Source organism: Bos indicus x Bos taurus, chromosome 18 (genome assembly GCF_003369695.1).
Source record: "Bos indicus x Bos taurus breed Angus x Brahman F1 hybrid chromosome 18, Bos_hybrid_MaternalHap_v2.0, whole genome shotgun sequence".
In the NCBI taxonomy this organism is placed as follows: Eukaryota; Metazoa; Chordata; class Mammalia; order Artiodactyla; family Bovidae; genus Bos; species Bos indicus x Bos taurus.
The window spans coordinates 12544013-12563279 of record NC_040093.1 but is presented as its reverse complement, the minus strand read 5'-3'; the positions used below and the strand labels follow the sequence as shown (position 1 = coordinate 12563279).

General features: G+C 49.6%; 1 protein-coding gene across 8 annotated transcripts; it reads right to left on the bottom strand.

Moving 5' to 3' along the window:
- Positions 1-147: 147 nt before the first annotated feature.
- Positions 148-18346, bottom strand: FBXO46 (F-box protein 46). 8 transcript variants are annotated; one of them, XM_027515436.1, is made up of 3 exons: positions 18253-18346; positions 17417-17512; positions 148-5813 (listed from the first exon to the last, which is right to left on the bottom strand). In XM_027515436.1, exon 3 carries the CDS (start codon positions 5653-5655, stop codon positions 3838-3840), a length of 1818 nt encoding a protein of 605 aa, XP_027371237.1. In that variant the 5' UTR covers positions 5656-5813; positions 17417-17512; positions 18253-18346; the 3' UTR covers positions 148-3837. The 8 variants fall into 8 exon arrangements, 6 of the variants coding, with proteins under 6 accessions (XP_027371237.1, XP_027371236.1, XP_027371238.1 ...); XM_027515435.1 differs by having other exon boundaries at positions 17417-17597; positions 18253-18313; XM_027515437.1 differs by having other exon boundaries at positions 18193-18277.
- Between the last annotated feature and the right edge of the window lie 921 nt (positions 18347-19267).

The window sequence follows — 19267 nt, the reverse complement described above, 5'->3', positions numbered from 1 at the left end:
GCCAGGGTAGAGGGTTAGAGAGTGAAGGTGGGGACCTCCCTGGTTGTCCAGTGGTTGAGACTTAACCTTCCAATGCAGGGGGCGGTTTCAATCCCTAGTTGAAGATCCCACATGCTTCATGACCAACAAACCAAAACAGAAACAGTATTGTGAGAAATTCAATAAAGACTTTAAGAATGGTCCACATCAAAAAAACCTTAAAAGTGTGAAGGTGAACATTGGCTTTCCCAGACAACTCAAGGCTGACTCAAGAGGACCTGTGGGCTGAGGGACAATTTCAGTTCTCATTTTGCAAAAGAAGTGGCCGGGGCTGAGAATTACAAACTGTTTGTAGTTTACAGAGTTCAGATCCTCACCCACAGCTGTGCTCCTAAGCCCGTGTCCTACCTCTTTCTAAAAATCACCTGTGCTGATCCAACAGATGGTTGACCAAAAAAGTAGTTCCTCCTGAGGCTTTTATTTGGCTGCAAGTTACAATGAAGTTTAGAAGGGGGGACTAACAGCCTCTTAGAAGTGTAATTGCCAGAAGTCAGAAAGGAAATTGACAGATATCAACAACTAGGGTAGTAAGAGGGTCTCAAATCAGAGAGTTCCTGTTTGTTCATTTCATGATGCCAAGCACTTAAAACTACAATGTATCTCCTTATCATCACAGCCATCTCAGAGGTAGGTGAAACCATCACCTCAGCTTTAGAAGAAACTGTTCAGTTCTATCCTGGGCCTCCAGGCCTCCCTGTAAGTCTTCTTGCTGAGTGGACCACACCCAGGCACTGGGCAGGGCTTTCCACTTGAATCTGGGGTCAGTATCATGAGCCCATTTTACAGATGAGGCTGCCGATGCTTGACAAGGTAATGCTTTCCCCACCTCCCATCTGTCCCTGAAAGGCAGCCTCCCCCAGCTTCACACTATGAAGGGCCCAAGAGGGGTCTTTGATGGGCACAACCAGTGAGCACTCTAGTGTATCAGCCTTCTGAGGAACTGTCCAACATTCTCATTTTTCAGATTAAGAAACTGAGCTTCAGAGAAGTCAATTGCTGAAGATCACAGCTGGACATGTTCATTGCATGTGTCTAGGTATTTGTTTCTATTTATCCTGCCTATGATTCATTGCGTGTACCCACCTTTTTATCAGTCTGGAATTTGCAATCATTGTGTCTTGACATACTATCATCGCACCATTTCATTTTCTCTTCTGATTCTAGGATGCCAGTTAAATGTGTTAGACTTCCTCTATCCTCCATAACCGTTTACATTTTTTTCTTTTTGGTCTCTGTGCCACTTTTTCAGACCTTGCTCTAGCTGAATAACTCTTTCATTGTGTCTGATTTGTTTAGCCTAGTCACTGGTTTTTTACTTTTGGCTACTATATACCTTTGTGGGTTTTTTCCTTTCATTTTGGCTAGGCCATTATTCAGGTCTGGGTTCCCTGCATGTATTTCCAAGCTCTTTTTTTTCTTCTAATCTTGACTGATGGTTCCACCACCTGCAGCCTTTGTGGGTCTGTTTTTGCTCTGTGGCCACTGCAGCTGCTTTATTTCCATGTGTGTTTGGTTATTTGACTCTTACTGCTCATTGGTGGGGATTCTAGGTGTCAGCTCCTTCCACCAGAGGATTTTTTTGTTTCTGCTAGACATCTCAGTACCCTGGATCACAATAGGTGATGCAAAACTGGGTTGCAAACCCAAGCCAAGGGCCAGCCTGTGACCACAGATTCTCAGGGTTCATTTCCTCCTCCCCCCTCTTTCCTTACCTTCTCTGCAGTGTTCTGGGTCAGTCTTACCTGAGCTTGTAGTTTGGTGGGATCCCAGCTCCTATTAGATTCTTCACCTTGGGCAGGCTTTGACTTCTGCTGGCCTGTCCCAATAAGGCTACAAATTGGAAACCCAGGGTTGTTAACATCGGCAAATGCCCTCAGAGCAAAAGTGGCTTTAGGACCCCTATGGACCTTTTCCTTAAATTTTTGGCTTAGTATATCCATAACTGTGTTTTATTGGCTATTTGAGGCTTTTCAGATTTTACTTCCTGTTTTCAGCAGGAGAGTCCAAATAACCTGGCCTTCTCTTTACAGGAATCCAAAATTCCACAAAACCAAGCCAAGTTATAAATCCAGGTCTCTTTGATTCTAAAATCTAAGTATTAAATAACTACTCTGACATATCCTCATCTCTGGAAATTTTGATTCCTTGGTAAGAATGTCAGAGACTGTTAGCCACTGCTCAATATCCATTTCCCCCTCTTCTGTTAGTTAATAATTAGCTGAATATCTTAAAACTTTTATTTCAGGGATCTTTATGAGTTTCCGGTTGGGCATAATGCATCTGGCTAAGCGTCTGCATTCCCGTCTCCCGTGCAGTCCTTCCACGTGGCTAAAGTTGCGATCCATGAGCTGTGCACAGAAGCAGGGTGTAGTATTTCTGAGAGGAAGGAGACTCCCTTCCCCACAAAACAGTAATGGGTGGAGTTTCAGCAGCCATCTTGGACCATGAGGCTGAGGGCCAAAGGCAAAGAATAATGGAACAGTGGGCTTGAAGGAGTCTGGGCTCCCAGTGACTTCAGGGCCACCATACCTGCCCAACACTGAGTTTCTAAAGGAATAAAAGCTACCCTGTTTGAGTTTCTGTTAATACTCTTTTGAGATTTTTGAATCCAAACTGACACAGATGAAGAGTCAAGTCATCTCAGTCCAAGGGAATTGGCTAAGGATTCTTTCAGCTTTTTCCATCTCACCATGAACTGGCCCATGACTTCCTTCTCTTCCAAACAGCTTCCCTTAACAACACACAAACCAGTCTGGGCCCAGCCTTATAAATATTGATTTTATAGAAAGGACCAATTCAAAATTGGTCAGATGCCACACGTTAGAAGCTTTCCAGAACCACAAGGATGAAAAAACAAAACCAAATTAAAAAAAAAAAAAAACAACAAACAAAAGTACTCCAGATCAAACTGCCTGAAAGTCAAGGTCTTGGTTCACTAAAGGATTCTTTAAAAAAATATGTGGCTGGGGGATGGAGAGACCTCTAACACCTGAACAAGTACCCAGAGTGGAAGGAAAAAAAACAGATATTGAAACCCTTAGTCCCTGCCCACCGGCCCCCCTATGCTGTCCAGAGTTAGGCAAAGGGTTTCACAGCTTTTTTTGTGGGGGTGGGGTGGGGGTGGGATGGGGTCATGGCAATAGCTTAAATATTGGAAGATAAGTTTTACACTTCAACTTTTGTTTTCCTCTTGGGGACCTAGAGAGACTGATAGCTTGAGGTTACGGAGAAAACTGATTTTTATTGTTTTAATGGGGAAAATGTCTAGAAATGGCAGGTGGCCATGAAAAGTGTCAAAACGTGATCTGTGATCTGATGGCCCCCAACTCCTAAAGAGGAGGTGAGCCCTGGTGTAGCAGGTTAGGAAGGGTACAAACCCTGGGTGCTGCGGCCTCTTGGGGGAAAAGAATAACTCCAGAAAGAACTGGGGGAGGGAATGCAAGGGGGCCAGAATGGGGGAACCCTTAAGTAGTACCAAAATTAGCTGCCGTCTGCTCCCTGCTAGTGGGTCCCTGGGGTACGGAGAGTGGCAGGGAGGGCATCGGGGCTGAATGGAGAGGAAATTGAGATGCTGATTAAAAAAAACACCCAACTTGAGGATCTGAAGAGTAGAAAACCAGTAGGGGTCAATTGGAGTGCTTTCTTGGTCACCCCCAGGAACCCCATCTTAGTTCTGGAGGGGGATCCATGCTGCCTGGGTTGGGGGTATGGGCTGGTGACCCAGTCCTGACCCTCGGCTCCCAGGGGGAGGGGGTGGGGGTGGGCGTGGTGGGCTCTTCCCCACCCCCTCCCCCGGCTTCACCTCCCCTCCTCGCGGCCAGCCCGGCCCCCACCAGCGCCCGGCCCATTGCAGGGCAGCACCCAGTTGTTATCATGCAGACCCAGGCGGCAGCCGGGGGTCTCACGATCGGCTCGGCGGCAGCACATCCAGTAGGAACGTCCGTAAGGCAGGTCGTGGTGGTAGGGCTTGGGGTGCCAGCGGCAGAGCGACACGTCGCCCTTCTCGTATCTCTTGCGGCACTGCTTGCAAGGGTCATCGCGGTAGAGTGGGTCGCGGCTCCAGCGCGAGTCTGTGGCCCGCACGCCGAATGCCTCAATGATGCCCTTGAAGTGGTGGCAGGTGCACTTGAGAGCCGCCAGGGCCCGCGTGGGCAGGAAGCTGAAGATCTTGACCAGCACGTGCTCTGGGAGCACCAGCATGTACTGCCGCGGCTCCAACAACCGCTGGATCTTGAAACGGATCTCCAGGAAGTCGTGGGACACGTGCCGGTACAGGCGGCACAGGGAGGTGTCGGCCGTCCCCTCGGCATCGTCCGGGCCTGGCGCTGTGGCCGGTGAGTCGGCTGGCGGGGGCTCAGGGGGCCCGTCCTGCCCCCGGGACTGGAGGAAAAAGAGCTGGCCTGGTGGGGGTGGCTCCTCGGGGCTGACAGTCAGGCACACCGTCTCCTCTTTCACGTTTTTGGTGCTGTCTTTGCCAAAGAAGATGCACTCGTCCACCACTCCTGTGACCACCACATCCACGTGGAAGCCTGACGCTCCGCAGTCCCGGGCAGGGGGTGGCGGGGGTGCCGGGGGAGTGTCCTCGGGCCTGGCGGGGGCGGGGGTCTCACCCTCACTGGCTTCGTCTGCCCTAGCCAGCAGGAACTCCACGTTGCTGGGAAGGGCGTCCCGAGAGGGGCTGATGAGCTGGTACAGGTCGCAGGTGATCTTGTCCTTGGCCCGGGCTCCGGGACCTGGGCTGCCAGGGTAGGCACAACTTGGCCGGCCCCCGCTCCCGTTGGGTAAGCTGCCATCCGGTGCTCGGGACTCTCTGCCGTTGGAGATCCGGAAGGCGATGCGCACCTCCCCGGGGCCTGGCCCAGGCCGCTCCTCCTTGCGGAGACCCTTGGCCGGAGGGTTGTCCCGCTGGGCCTCAAAGTGGGCCACTGCCTCGGCTACACGGCTGCAGTCCCCGCCGCCAGACCTTCGTTCGGATCCCAGCCCCTTGCCAGGCCCACCCTGCTCAGCCGACACGAAGACCACAGGCGCTGGGGTGCTGGGGCGCGGGTAGCTCTGCAGGGCCAGGGCGGCCCGCTGTTCCACCAGGGCCACCATCTCGGCCACAGAGAGCAGGTCCACATCCTCCCCGGCGGAGGTTGGGGCCCCCTCTGCGGCAGGGGGCCCGTCCTGTCCCCCTGGGTCGGGCGGAGCCTTCGTAGACTCAAGACAGCGCCTCCTCCGCTTGGCCTTGGAGCTGTCACTGCCCCAGTGCCCCTTGACCTTCATGGAGCTGGCCCGACTGCCCCCACCACACTGGTGGGCCACAAAGAAGGCTACCTTCTCCTTTGTATTCCCCGGCTTGATCACATACCATGTGTCCAGCAGGACTCGACCCTCGTCGCCAGCAGCCGCTGCGGAAAGGAGCGGGGCAGGCTGGGAGGCGGGAGCATCGGAGGCCAAGACCGGGGGCGTGTTCTCAGAGTGGGCAGGGCCATGTTCTGGCTCCGCCCCACCGCCCGGCTCGGAGCAGGCTGAGGGCTTGAGGGTGGCAGAAGGGGGGCGTGGCTGGTTCTGGGAGTAGGTGCCAAAGGGCCGAGGGCACCAGAGCTGGAAGGGCAGAAGGCCACCTCGGTCCATTCTGGGGATGGTGGCAGACAGGCGGGGGTTCACCACATCGCAGGGCCTGGATGGCGGTGGGGGGCTCCACAGGTCACCTGGAGACACGGAAGAGGGGGTGGGGGAGCTGGGGAACAGCCAGCCCTGTCAGCTCCTCTCTGACCTCAACTTCTTCGGACCTGAGGAGACAGACCAGGCTATACCACTCAGATCCTGTTCCCGCCCCGCCCTGACCCAGATGAGCAAATGGAGGGCTGCAGAGAGGTTGGGACCTGCTTCTGTAATACCCAGAGTGTGACAGGAGCTGGCAGTTTGCTCCAACCCTCCACTGCCTGACTGGTTTTACTCACGATCTACAGGCCTTCCGCTGCCAGAACTTTAAACAGAATTTAAAGTACCAACTGATGGAAAGCTCCTCCTTCTTCTATTTGCTCACCCAGTAACAAGTTCCTGAAAAGACAATTCCCAGCCCTGCCCACAGCTATGGGAGCCTGAACCCATGGAGGAAGGAACAAGGTGGGCTGGGCAGGGGAAGATTGGAGGCAGGAGGCAGAGAGGTCCTTAAGAGTGGAGCTCTTCACTCGGTTCCGGTTGTGAGGCTCTTTGGGGATCTATTATAGCTGTGGATCCTCACCCAGGAAAATGCACCACACTTGCCCCAAGACTGCAGGTAATTCCTTTAAGCAGAAACGTAGACCCCTGGCATGAGAAGGGCTTTCTAGTCTAGCTTCTTCAAGTTGCTCCCAACTTGCTGAATTTGAGGCTTAGAGTGGGGAAGGTTTGTATATTGCAAAACCAGGCCCTCAAACTTGGCTTCCAGATTTCTCAATTTAGGGCTTGTAATAGTGACCATTTTATTTTGCAATGACTTTGTGTGCATGACCTAATCTGGAGGCAGTCTTGCTAATGAGCCTGACCCAACTATGTTCTACTGCAGAACTAACAGTCTCAAATCCTCAGTCTTTCCCTGGGCCATCTCCCTCCAGATATCTTGAAACCAAGACACTCTTCAAATGTCAAAACTTCCACATGCTTACAGACCAGTGAAAGTAGTTTGCTGACTCCTGGTTGTACTATTTTGAGCCACGGGCCAAATCCAGCCCATTGCCTGTCTCTGCAAATAAAATTTTATCGAAACATGTTCCTTTGTTCATGACTACTTTTATGCTACCACAGCAGAGTTGAGTAGAGGTGACAGAAAACATATGGCCTGCAAAGCCTAAAATACTCATTATCTGGCCCTTTATGGAAAAAGTTTGCTGACCTCTGCAGTATATATGGTTCCTCTAAATTCAGGCAATACCACAGACACCACTAAATCACCATTTATTTCATGGCCCTATAGCTTTAAGATCTAGACAGCCTGCAAGCACCTCCAAGCACTCACAGACACCAGTCTTAATCCTAAGAATCCTTGCCCCCCATAATTCCCAATCCCACCTACTACTCCTAACACAGCCCCTGCTGAAATCTCTTTCTTGCTTAAAACAAAAACAAAAACAAAAAAACAAAAAAACCACACAGCCCCTAAAACCTATAGATGGCTAAGTTTACCAACAACCAACACATCTACAATGTCCAGGAACAGGGTTTCCTTGGTGGCTTGATGGTAAAGAATGTAGAATCTACCTGCCAATGCAGGAGACACGGGTTTGATTTCTGATCTGAGACGATCCCCCATGTCTCGGAACAAGGAAGCCTATGCACCACAACTTTGAGCCTGTGCTCCAGAGCCAGAGAGCCACAACTACTGACTCCATGTGCCCTGGAGCCTGTGCACCGCAGCAAGAGTGGCCCCTGCTTGCTGCAACCGGAGAAGGGCCTGCACAGTGATGATGACCCAGCACAGCCAAAAGTAAATAAACAAAATTATAAATAAATAAAATGTCCAGGAATAGAAACTACCACAGCAAAAGCCACTCATTCTCTACAGATGCAAATATATCCTAACCCAAAACATCCAGACCCTCTCAAAATCTTCAACTTCCAAACCTAAAAATATCCCCTCCAGCTCAGAAAGCCTCAATCTCAATGTAGACCCACACAAATCCCATGCCTACCAAGAACTCCAACACACACAGCAATTTCCCAACCTCACAGATGACCCAAAAGACCAGTTTCCTGAAATTCTATTCTTAGCTCAAACTCTCTCTAAACCTCCTAATCCCACAAAAGGCCCCCCGACCGCAAAACTTAACTAAAACATCAATGCTCCCTCACACATAAAACTAATACCAAACCATTTATTTCTCAAAGTCAAAAGAACCTCCAAAATACTCCCAAAGAAACCTCACAAAATGTTAATATGCAGACATGAGCTTACTGGGTACTGTTTTAACAACTCCTGCTAATCCTCGCTCCTCCCTAGGAAGCAGGGAGTGTTATTTGTCCGAGTCCAGATGAGGGGCAGAAAGGTTAAGTCCCTGTCCGGACCCAGACAGGGAGGAAGTCGGGAGAGCCGAAAGCGCATGCATTCTGGGTCCAGACATGGGACTCTCTGCTTCTAAGTCTCTCCGTGGCTCCCCAAATCCTCTATCCATCAAACACCCAAACCACATGGGCGATTCCCTACAATACATTCGAATCTTCCACAGTACACAGTACATGGGAACCCAAACTCAAATCCCAAGGCGCCACCTAAACTCAAGAGAATCCCAAAGTATCCCCATACCCACGAAAAATGTCCCCACTCCCTCCTATTACAGCTTCCCTGGAATTCACCAACCTCTAAGGCTACTCTCGAAACCTAGACACGCCCCCTCAAAGCGCCCCACCGGCGCGCCGCGCCCCCTGCGGGGAGAAGGCGGCACCCACGCATGCGCAAGAGAAGAGGGCCCCGCCCCCTCGCTCCTTCCCTCCAGCTGTCTTGCCTGCCCGGCACCCATCTGGTTTCCCTCCGCCCCTTTGTTGACAGACGTGCGCGTGATGGCCCCAGCCAATGAGCGGCGGCCATTCGGAGCCATGCCCATATAAGGCAGGCCTTGGCGAAGGGGCCCAACTTCGAAAGAGGGTGGAGTAGGCGAGAGGTGATGAACGGGGTGTGGAAACAGTCAAGTGCAAGAGAGTGTGGAACAATTCCTAATTTCCTGCTAAACGGAAGAACGAGGCCAGGACCCAAGCCATGACAATCAAGGAAAGGTTTATTACGACGTTTCCTCTAAACAGGAGCCCTGATTGACAGCTGAGATTTAAAGGGCCAAGCAGTTCAGGGATTGAGACTCCAGGTCCGGAGGAAAGGAAGGGCGCAGAAAGATCTGAAAAGTGCCTAGCTTTGGTAGGGAAACCTGGAGGGAGAGATTTCCCGCGGGGGAAACGGAGCAGCAGGATCACCTCACCCTGAAAAACAAATGGGCAGAACCGTCGTCGTCGGCATCAAGTCCAAGCCTCTGGGCCTGGCATTCGAGGCTCAAGCCACGTGGCCAAAAGGACCTCTCAGGCCAGCCCTTCTAAACAGGCGCCGCAAATAGCACAAGAAAATAATATGAAATACTTTAATAATTTTTTTTTAATATTGGCTACCTGTTAAAATGAGACTATTTAGGATATAAATGAGTTAAAATGTTTAAAATTGACTTCATCTCTTTTGATTTAAATGTGGCTACTAGAAGATTTTAAATTACATGTAAGGTTCACCTTGTTTCTATTGAACAGCACTTTCAGTGCCAGGCTGGCTCAAGAGACACTCCACTGCAGGCATCTGTCCATTCCCACCACCCTGTCTGCTACCAGCCATCCTGCACATCAGAGCCAGAAGGGTATTCTCGAAATATAAACCTGACCTTGTCCCTACCCTGCTCAGAACCTACCATGACTCCCCAGTGCCCCTGGGGAAAAGCCCAGATACTCTACAACTCTAGCCTCATCCTTCCCCACTTTCCCATGCCCCCAGTGGACCCAGGTAAGCACCAGCTCTGGCCTATAGAATAGTTAGAATACTGAGGCCTTCTCTGATCCTCAGGAGTGGTTATCTCCATTGTATAGATGAAGAAACTGAGGCAGGTCAGGTTGCCTAACTAGCTCAAGGTCACACATAACTGGTGGGACTTAGAGCAGGGATGGGAACCCAGGGAATCTGATTTTAGATTGCTGTGCTCTATTTAATTATATATTCTCTGGGGTTTCAGCTCAGCCATCCTCTCCTCCAGGAAGCTAACCCCCTAAGGGTGGGTCAGGCTCCACCTCTGGGGTCCGACACTGGCCTCCTTGCTGGATATTCCTCAGAGTCACCAAGCCCTTTCCTCCTATGTTACCTCTGATTGGCATGCTTTCCCCCCAGAAAAGAAAGAGCGAGCCCACATGGCTCTATCCCTTCTACCATTTGGGTCTTAGCTCAAATGTAACTTTCATGGGCCTGTATCTTTAACCAGGAGGCCTTCCCTGAGCTCCCTTTCTAGAAACCTTCCACCTGCCCAGAGAGGTCCTCTGGGTTCCCCAAACCTAGCTCTGTCCATTGTCACTATCGAGGGATGGATCATCTGCTCCACTGAATAGTGAACCCATGGGAGGAAAGGTCAGAGTTATCATGGTCATCATGGTGACCCCAGCAACACTGCCCAGCACAGCCGGAATGGATCAAAGTTCCCTGCCCTAAGGCTCCATGTCTCAAAAGCCTGGAGGCCTGGCAGTGTAAACTCTCTTTTACACCCAAATATTCTATTTGTGTCAGAGGTTACTAGGGCAGAATTCTCTAACTTCCCAAACACTGGGCTCCGAACAAGGCCATACCCTAAGGCAATGCTCCGTGAAGATCCTCTTATTGAAAAACATCTGGAGCCAAACAGACTGAAAATCAAAAGATGGAAAAAGACTGACCAGGCAAATAAGAACCAAGAGTCAAGTAGAGAGGCTTCCCTGGTGGCTCAGTGGTAGAGAATCGGCTTGCCAATTCAGGAGACACGGGTTCGATCCCTGATCTGGGAAGACCCCACATGCTGTGGAGCAACTAAGCCCGCGTGGGCCACAAGTATAGAGCCTGTGCTCTAGAGCCGGGAAGCCGGCACTACTGAGCCCATGTGCCTTACAGGGCTGCGCTCTGCAACAAGAGAAGCCACTGCAATGAGAAGCCCGTGCACCACAACCAGAGAGTAGCTCCCGCTTGCTGAAATTAGGGAAAAGCCCATGCAGCAACAAAGACCCAGCACAGCCAAAGAAAAAAAGTCAAGTAGAGAAGTGACAGTGCTGATTTAAAAAAAACAGTTAACAACGGACAAATGAAAAAAGGGATGATTAGGGACAAAGAATGTGACAAAACAGACTGACCCATCATACACAAAAGTTTGCAACATACATGCTCCTAATACTATGGCCTCAAAACAGACAAGGCACAAAGCAACAAAATGCCAGCTTGACAAGTCCACCACTGTAGTGGGAAACCTTAATGTATCTCTTCATAAGACAGTGGTTGAAAAGAGAAAAATCAGTAAGGACCTGAACCACACAATCAGCACTCTTGCTGGAATACCCCCAATTAGAGAATCCAGCTTTATGTCCCTCATCTGACATTCTGAGGTCCTCCTGTGTGCTGGCCCTGGGTTGGGTGCTGGAGATACAGAGATGACACTGAGATCACCAGAAAGAGCTCATGGGAAAGGGGGCAGGCATCCAAAGAAACAGTCATGGCCAAATGAATGTATTACAGAGGAAATGATGATCACAACAGCAGTTAACACTGGAGCCCTCAGGGTGAGCCAGGCTTTGTTCTGAGTGCTTTATAAATATTAACTCATTTAATTCTCACATCATTTTACTACTTTTAAATCTCATTTCAGATGTTAGAAAGTGGGGGCATGGAATGGCTAAGTAATTGCTGTCGGACACAGCTTTGTGGCCAAGCTTTGAATCAGAGTCTGGCTGACTCCAGAGTGCAAGCAGCTCCTTCATGGAGTATACGGAGCGATTTTCCTGGATCATCTTGTTCTGTCTGCAAAGCCTTTGCACTCTCTGTTCCTTCTGCCTGGAATACTCTTCCCCAGGTATCCAGAGGGCTCACCCCGCTCCTCAGATCACCTTCATGAGACCTTTCTTTTTAAATTTATTTTATTGAAGTAGTGTCAACTGGGGCTCCCCAGGTGGTGCTAGTGGTAAAGGACCCGCCTGCCAATGCAGGAGACGTAGGAGATTCTGGAGACTCCAGTTCAATCCCTGGGTCGGGAAGATCCCCTGCAGGAGGGCATGGCATCCCACTCCAGTATTCTTGCCTGGAGAATCTCATGGACAGAGGAGCCTGGCAGGGTATAGTCCATAGGGTCGCCAAGAGTAGGACACGACTGAAGTGACTTAGCACGCATAGTTGATATACAATGTCATGTTAATTTCTACTATACAACAAGGTGATCCAGTTATATATATATGTATATATACATTCTTTTCCATAATAGTTTATCATAGGATATTGAATATAGTTCCCTGTGCTATACAGTAGGATCCTGTTGTTCCTGAGAACATCTTGATTGAAAACTGCAGTCCCCGCCACAGATAGACATACACACTCTCCCTGATTTATTTTTCTCTTTAGCATGCATTACTATCTACTATACTATAAACTTTATTATTGTCAGCTCCCCTCACTAAAATGAAGACTCCCCCAGACTGGTATTTTTTGCCTAGTTTTTTCTTCCCCACCTCTGCATCCCCAGCTTTTAGAATAGCACCAAGTGGTTGGCTACTATGAGTGTGGTCCTCAGAGCAGCAGCTGCAGCTGGAAGTGTATTAGAAATGTAATCTTGGGCTCTCCCCTACACCTGCTGAATCAGAAAGTACATGTCAACAAGATCTCTGGGGGATCACACGATTAAGTTGGAGAATCTACGCCCAGGCACATTGCAGGTGTACAGCACTTATTGGTTGGAACAAACCCCTAACACTGCCTTACTGTCCGCCTTCTGCACAGATGCTCCTGGGGGCCTCTTGTGAAACATGAGCTGGTCCAGCCAAGTCCAGTGGTGGCAATCCTGCTCCCAGGACCAAGGCAGGAGGCCACCTCCTCCAGGAGCCGTGTTGGTGCCCTCCTGAGACCTCCTCTGGCCACATCTGTCATCTGTCCCGGCTGAGTGACAATGACCTGGCTTCGGGCCTCTCTCTCTCCCCTCCATCCTCTGCGTTTCTGGAAGGCTGGATTCTCTCCCCAAAGGCACAGCTGCTCCAGCCTCCGCACTCGGCTCCCTGGCCTGGTTTAGTTCTTCTGGCTCCATCCTTCTCATGGTAGCCAGAAAGATCTTCCTAAACACCAATCAGACCACAGAACTCCCCTGTTTAAAAATCCTTCCGTGAGAGGTGCAAGTTGGCAAAACAAAATGAAAGAACCAACAGGACAGGCACAGGAACCCTTTCTCGGGAAGCTGCCAAAGGATTTGCTTCACAGAAGTAAAGGAGAAAACCAAGAAAAAGGAACCTATGAGATCAAGGAGATAAGATCTAGCTCAGAAGAAAGACAAAAGGAAGGACTCCGCAGATGACGATAAAGGGAGCTCCGGGGACAGCTGTGTAGCAGGTTAAGGGAGAACCTGCTTCCATAAATGCACAGAGAAAGGAAAAAGGCTGCTAATTAACAAGCTAAGCCTTGGACTTAAGAAGCTGGAAACAGGAATCCCTGGAAGTCCAGTGGTTAGGACTCTGTGCTTTCACTGCCAAGGACTTGGGTTCAATCTCCGGTCAGGGAACGAAGATCTTGCAAGTTGGAGAGGTCAGGGTCATGCCAGGACAGGGCTGGGCACAGAGTGGTGTCCAGGGAGCGTACCTGCCCATTACTACAACAGGCACCGGTGGCAGGACCCTCATGGCACTGCTCCTGGTCTTATTCCTTCAATTCTCCACTCTCTCCACCCTGTCACCCCCGCTACAACTGTGTCCACAATCCTGATCCATCCATGCCCCTTTATTGGTTTTTTTGGACTCTGGGTCTGCTGGTCTCTCTTCTCCTCTTAAGCTTTTCTTTCTAATAGCTGGTCAGAATCATACAAATCCTCAGCATCTAGAAATCCAGGCCACAGACAGAATCCAGGCAGGGCTTCGGAGTACCCCAGCTTTCTCACTTTTAGGGCTGTGACTACAGGCAGGGTCCTTATCCCTCTATGCCTCAGTTTCCCCCATCGTAAAATACAGATAGTAACAGTACCCACCCATGGGTTGGCTGCTGATTCATTGAGATCAAATCAGTAGAGCGCTCAATGCCAGTGAGGCACCAAGGACAGCTTCAATATGAAGGGACCAGGATTATTAAGAAAAGGTGAGACATGGACTTCCCTGGCGGCTAGTAGTTAAAGACTTCTCCTTACAGTGCAGGGGGTGAGGATTATATCCCTGATTGGGGAGCTAAGATTCCATATGCCTGGGGGCCAAAAAATCAAAACATAAAGCAGAAACAATATTGTAATAAAATCAATAAAGTCTTTAAAAATGGTTCACATAAAAACAAGTTTTTAAAAAAATAAAAGGAAAGTAAGAAAAGGTAAGACAGGGAATTCCCTGGTGGTCCAGTGGTTAGGACTCTGAGCTTCCACTGCAGAAGGCAGGGGTTTGATCCCTGGTCAGGGAACTAAGATCCCATCAGCATGGCAAAAAAGAAAAAAAAAAAATAGGGACCACTCAAGAGTCTGACAACCACTTGATGGTTATACTTGATAAACCACTTCCCTGTTTATTTTACATTCTGAAATTAAACCGGTCCTATTCCCCCCCAATAATCAAAACATGGCCATTACTTTGTTACTGTCTGGTACTGGGTCTCACCTAGTAATTAAACAGCATTTACAGAGCAGTTACTATGTGTCAGACACTGTTCTGGGCATCGGGGACATGCGGGACACAGGAGACAGAAATCCTAGTCCTCATGGATTGGAGACAGGGTAAATCTCACAGTGCTACAGGAAAACAAATATAGTAAGTGAAAGGACTCAAGAGTGTAAGGTGGGGATTATAATGTTAACCGAGGGGTCAGGAGCAGGTGACAAGCCAAGTCTTTTAGAAAACCTGGGGACTTCCCTGGTAGTCCAGTGGTTAAAAATCCCCCCTCTTATGCAGGGGGACTCAGGTTCGATCTTTGGTCAGGAAACTAAGATCCTACATGTCACAGGGCAACTAAGCCCGAGTGCCTCAAACACTGAGCCTGTGTGCTCTGGAGCCCATGTGCCACCACTAAGACCTGACACCACCAAATACATACATAAATATCAAAAAAAAGAAAAGAAAACTTGTGCTTTTAGGAATAATGCAGCTTTACCAGAGTTGCTAGCAATAGTAAAGAAAAAAAAACCTATATATATATACATATATAATATATCATTCTGCATGAGTAAGCAGTTCATGTGGTCACAAAGAGTCAAACACGACTAAACGATTGAATAACAACAAAGCTTCAGATAAACCCAGGTTGGAAACACATTTAAGATTTGAGGAAAAGGCAAAGTAACTTGGAAAGCAGACACATTTTTTAAGACAAACAAATAAAGGAAGGAGGCAGGGGAAGCACTGCATCACCAGGGGGCGCCCAGATGTGACAATTGGGTACAAGGAGGAGAGGCTGGCAACTTTTCCCTAAACCAACGGGGTTCCAGATCATTCATTGCAACCTGGAAACAAAATGTTAAAAATCCAAGAAAGCTGGGAAAGATTGAAGGCAGGAGGAGAAAGGGATGACAGAGGATGAGATGGTTGGATGGCATCACCGACTTGATGGGCATGAGTTTGAGCAAGCTCCGGGAGTTGGTGATGGACAGGGAAGCCTGGGGTGCTGCAGTCCGTGGGGTCGCAAAGAGCCGGACACCAATGAGCAGTGACTGAACTGAACTGAACTGAAGGACAAACAGGCAAAACTGGCATGAGGGGCTGAAAATGAATCAGGAGAAGAGTAACCCACACCAGAAAAAGGAGCACAGACGCCACCAGAGATGCAAAACTGCCCCAGTGTTGTGACAGCCACAAGCGCCCCAAGGGGAGGGTGGCAGCCTGTACCTGGGACAGGTGCCGGCAAATAGTAGGTGCTCTGTCAACACGGTGGATGATTCAAGGGATGAACCTCCATTTTCCAGAAGAGGAAACTGAGGTCCTGGGGGGTTAAATGCCTTGCCCAAAGTCACAGAGCGGGGGGGTGATGGAGCCAGGATTCAAATCTTGGTGTTATGGTTCTGGAGCACATGCTCAATAAATTTTTCTGGAAAGAATAAAATTAATAAAAATGCATCACACTTACAAAGAACTTAATATGCACTAGGCATATGATACATGAGATCTCATGAACTGCTGACAAGAGTTTCATGGTTGGAATGTGGCCCATTTTACATATGAGAAAACGGAGGCCCAGAGTAGGCAAGCAACTTGGCCAAGGACACACAGCAGCAGAGGTGGGGATGGGAACGTGGGCCTACCGGACGCTGATGCTTTTAACCATAAGCTTTCCTATTAGAGCCAATTTAGGGGATAAACTCCGGAAGCCTGTAACAAATGAACCAAACTGTTTTAAAATTACTTACAAGTTGCGAGGTCCCAGTGACTAAAAAGTCGGGAGAGAAAAAAAACACAGTTGTTAGAAATATCTCCTATTCACTGAAATACCTGGAGTTGGGCCAGGCTGGGCATTGGTGAGTGAATTATTTATATTTGGCTGGGGCTAGGAATGGGAATGGGAACAGATTGAGTTTCTGAGCACCCCCTCAGGGAGTCAGGCCTGGGCTTAGGTGCCAGGGACAGAGGGTGGGGAACTAGAAGAGTCAGGACACAGGAGCAACCTGGGAGAGAAAGGAAAAGGCAGTCTGGCTGGTGTCTCCCTCACCAGTCTTTCTCTACCGCCCTCTCTCAGGTCTGCGTTTCCCGTTCAAAAAAATGACAACTCACATGCATCAAGCACTTATTCAAGCACTTTCTATGCTTACCTCCCTGAAATCTCTAACCTTCCTAGGGTTACTGACCCCATTTTATGATTGAGGAGAGGCCGAAAGACTTGCCCAAGGGCACAGAGAAGGTAAGTGGCAGAACTGAAGACTGGTTCAGACTTCCCTGGTGGTCTGCTTGTTAAGACTCTGGTCTTCTGATGCAAGGGCACAGGTTCGATCCCTGCTCCAGGAAGATCCCACACGTGGTGGAACAACTAAGCCTGTGTGCCACAACTACTGAAGGTGGTGCACCTTACAGCCCATGCTCTGCAACAAGAGAAGCCACTGCAATGAGAAGCCCAGGCACTGCAACTAGAAAGGAGCCTTTGCTCACCGAAACTAGAGAAAGCCCGTGGGCAGCAATGAAGACCCAGCACAGTCAGAAGTAAATAAATAAACAAATCTTAAAAAAAACAACAACAACAAAAAAAACCTGAAGATGGCTTCAGTTCTCACTCTGCCCTACTCATGACATTGAACCTCAGTACAGGAGCACAGATGCTAAGTCAGGATGCCTAGGTTGGAATCCCACGTCTACCATTTAATGCTGGATGACCTTGGGAAAGTTGCTGAACCTCTCTGTGCCTCTGGTTCCTTACTGTAGAACAGAGCTAATAACAGCACCTACAACTTAGGGGTGTCGTCAGAATTAAAGGAGTTAGCACATACAAATAGCTAAGAACAAGGCCAGGCACTTCCTAAAAAATAAGTGTTAACTGGAATTGGAATGGCTGTGGGGAAACCCTCTCCCTGCCCCCGCATGTTTCTGACCTGGGATGTGCCCAGATCAGTGCCACGTTTTGAGAAAACACCCCTGGGGCTCCACTGAAAAGGAGGGAATCCATTAGCACCTGTGACCAAGTCACATTCCTGGGGTGGGGAACTTCCCACCAACTGCTCTGAGACTAAGGACTTACCCTGAGCCAGGAGGACGATCTTATGAAGACTCCTCTCTTCTCAGTGGCATGTTGTTCCCACAATAGATAAGGGCACTGAGTTTCAGAGACAGGACACTTGCCCAGATCATAAAGGAGTGAAGAAAAGATCTGAATGCCGGACTGCCCATACACATAAACCACCACACTTTTCTAAATCCCACTGGAGAAATAAGAGTGCAGGAGTCGTCTCTATGGCCTCTTCTGGCCATATTACCCTATGTGGCTGTCCGGTTTATCGGGAGTTTCTGGCTGGACTAAGCAAACTATCGCTACAGGCAGGCCCCTAATCTCTTGCTCCCCACCGTACCCACAGTCCTGGATCCTAACCTACACACCACTCTACCACTGATTTCTTTCTTTCACCATCTCAGCTTGCCCTCCTGCCCACAATCCGATCCAGAGGCTCCAACCCACCGCTTTCAGAACTGGCCTCTCCCTCGGAGCCTCCAGACCCTCTCATTCATCTAGCACTGACTCCCATGCCTTTCCACATCCTCCCGGCTAAAACCCTCGAAATTGCCCCCTTCTGGGCCTCTGCCTGGACGCCAACTCCCTTCTCCAACTCGGGACTCCTTTCCCCAACTCTGAGCTTCCTTACAATCAATCCCAAAGCTCGAGTCTCTCCCCACCTTCAAGACCCATCCCCAGCCCCCATTCTACAATTCCCTCCGGCTCCCGTCTCCCAATCCCCTCCCCCAAGCGATCTCCCCCTCATCCAGCCCCTTCTTTAGCCCCTGCCTCTTCCCTCTCGCTACCGGGTCCCGAATTCCCGCACGGGTTCTCAAGCGCCCCCGGCCCCGGTTCGAGGTTCTCACCATCACCCCGCGCTGCAGCTCCCTCGGCTACGCGGGTTTCCCCCACTCGCTCCTCTCTAGCCTCCCCTTCCGGGTTCCCGCCCCGAAGCCCGCTGGGAATTGGAGTCCGGGAGGCCCCGGACTACATCTCCCAATAGGCAGCACGGTTAGGCGCGGAGGCGGGGAAGGTAGCAAACTGGGCGGGCTGAGGAAAAGACTGACTCCAACTCCCAGGAGGCAGAGAGGGCGCCTGACAGCGCAGGCGCACAGAGCGCCCCCTCCCGGCGCGCTGGGAGATGCAGTCCAGCCTCCTCCATTTTGGCCCGGGGCCCTTGGAAAAGAAATTGAGAAAATTGTAAAGGGGCGTTTGTGAGGGGTGGAAAGAGCAAGTTTACCGATTCCCTTAAACTGATTAACATAATAATTAACAGTGCCTCGTATTTTCTCAAACACTTTCCCATCTATTTTTACCGCTGGTTTTCTTACCACTAATTTACAAATAAGGAAGTTAGCCTTAAACCTTAGGAGGGAGGAAAGCTCCATATACTAGAAATTTGTACATATTATAGTTATAATAGAGGATTCAAGAAGACAAGCACCTTTGTGTATCTTGTTCAAACACCCAGAACAGTGTAAATAAGTGTTGAGTAAATATTTATTGCATGCTAATTATATGCCTATTGAATTTGCCTACAATGCAGGAGACTCCTGTTCGATTCCTGGGTCAGGAAGATTCCCTGGAGAAGGGATAGTCTACCCACTCCAGTATTCTTGGGCTTCCCTGGCGGCTCAGACAGTAAGGAATCTGCCTGCAATGCAGGAGACCTGGGTCATTCCAGGGTTGGGAAGATCCCTTGGAGAAGGGCATGGCAACCCATTCCAGTGTTCTTGCCTGGAGAATCCCCATGGACAGAGGAGCCTGGCAGGTTACAGTCCATGGGATTGCAGAGTCGGAGACAACTGAGCAACTAAGCACAGATATGTGCCAGACACTCTGCAGAGAATCCAGGCATTATCCCAAATTTATAAAAGCTAA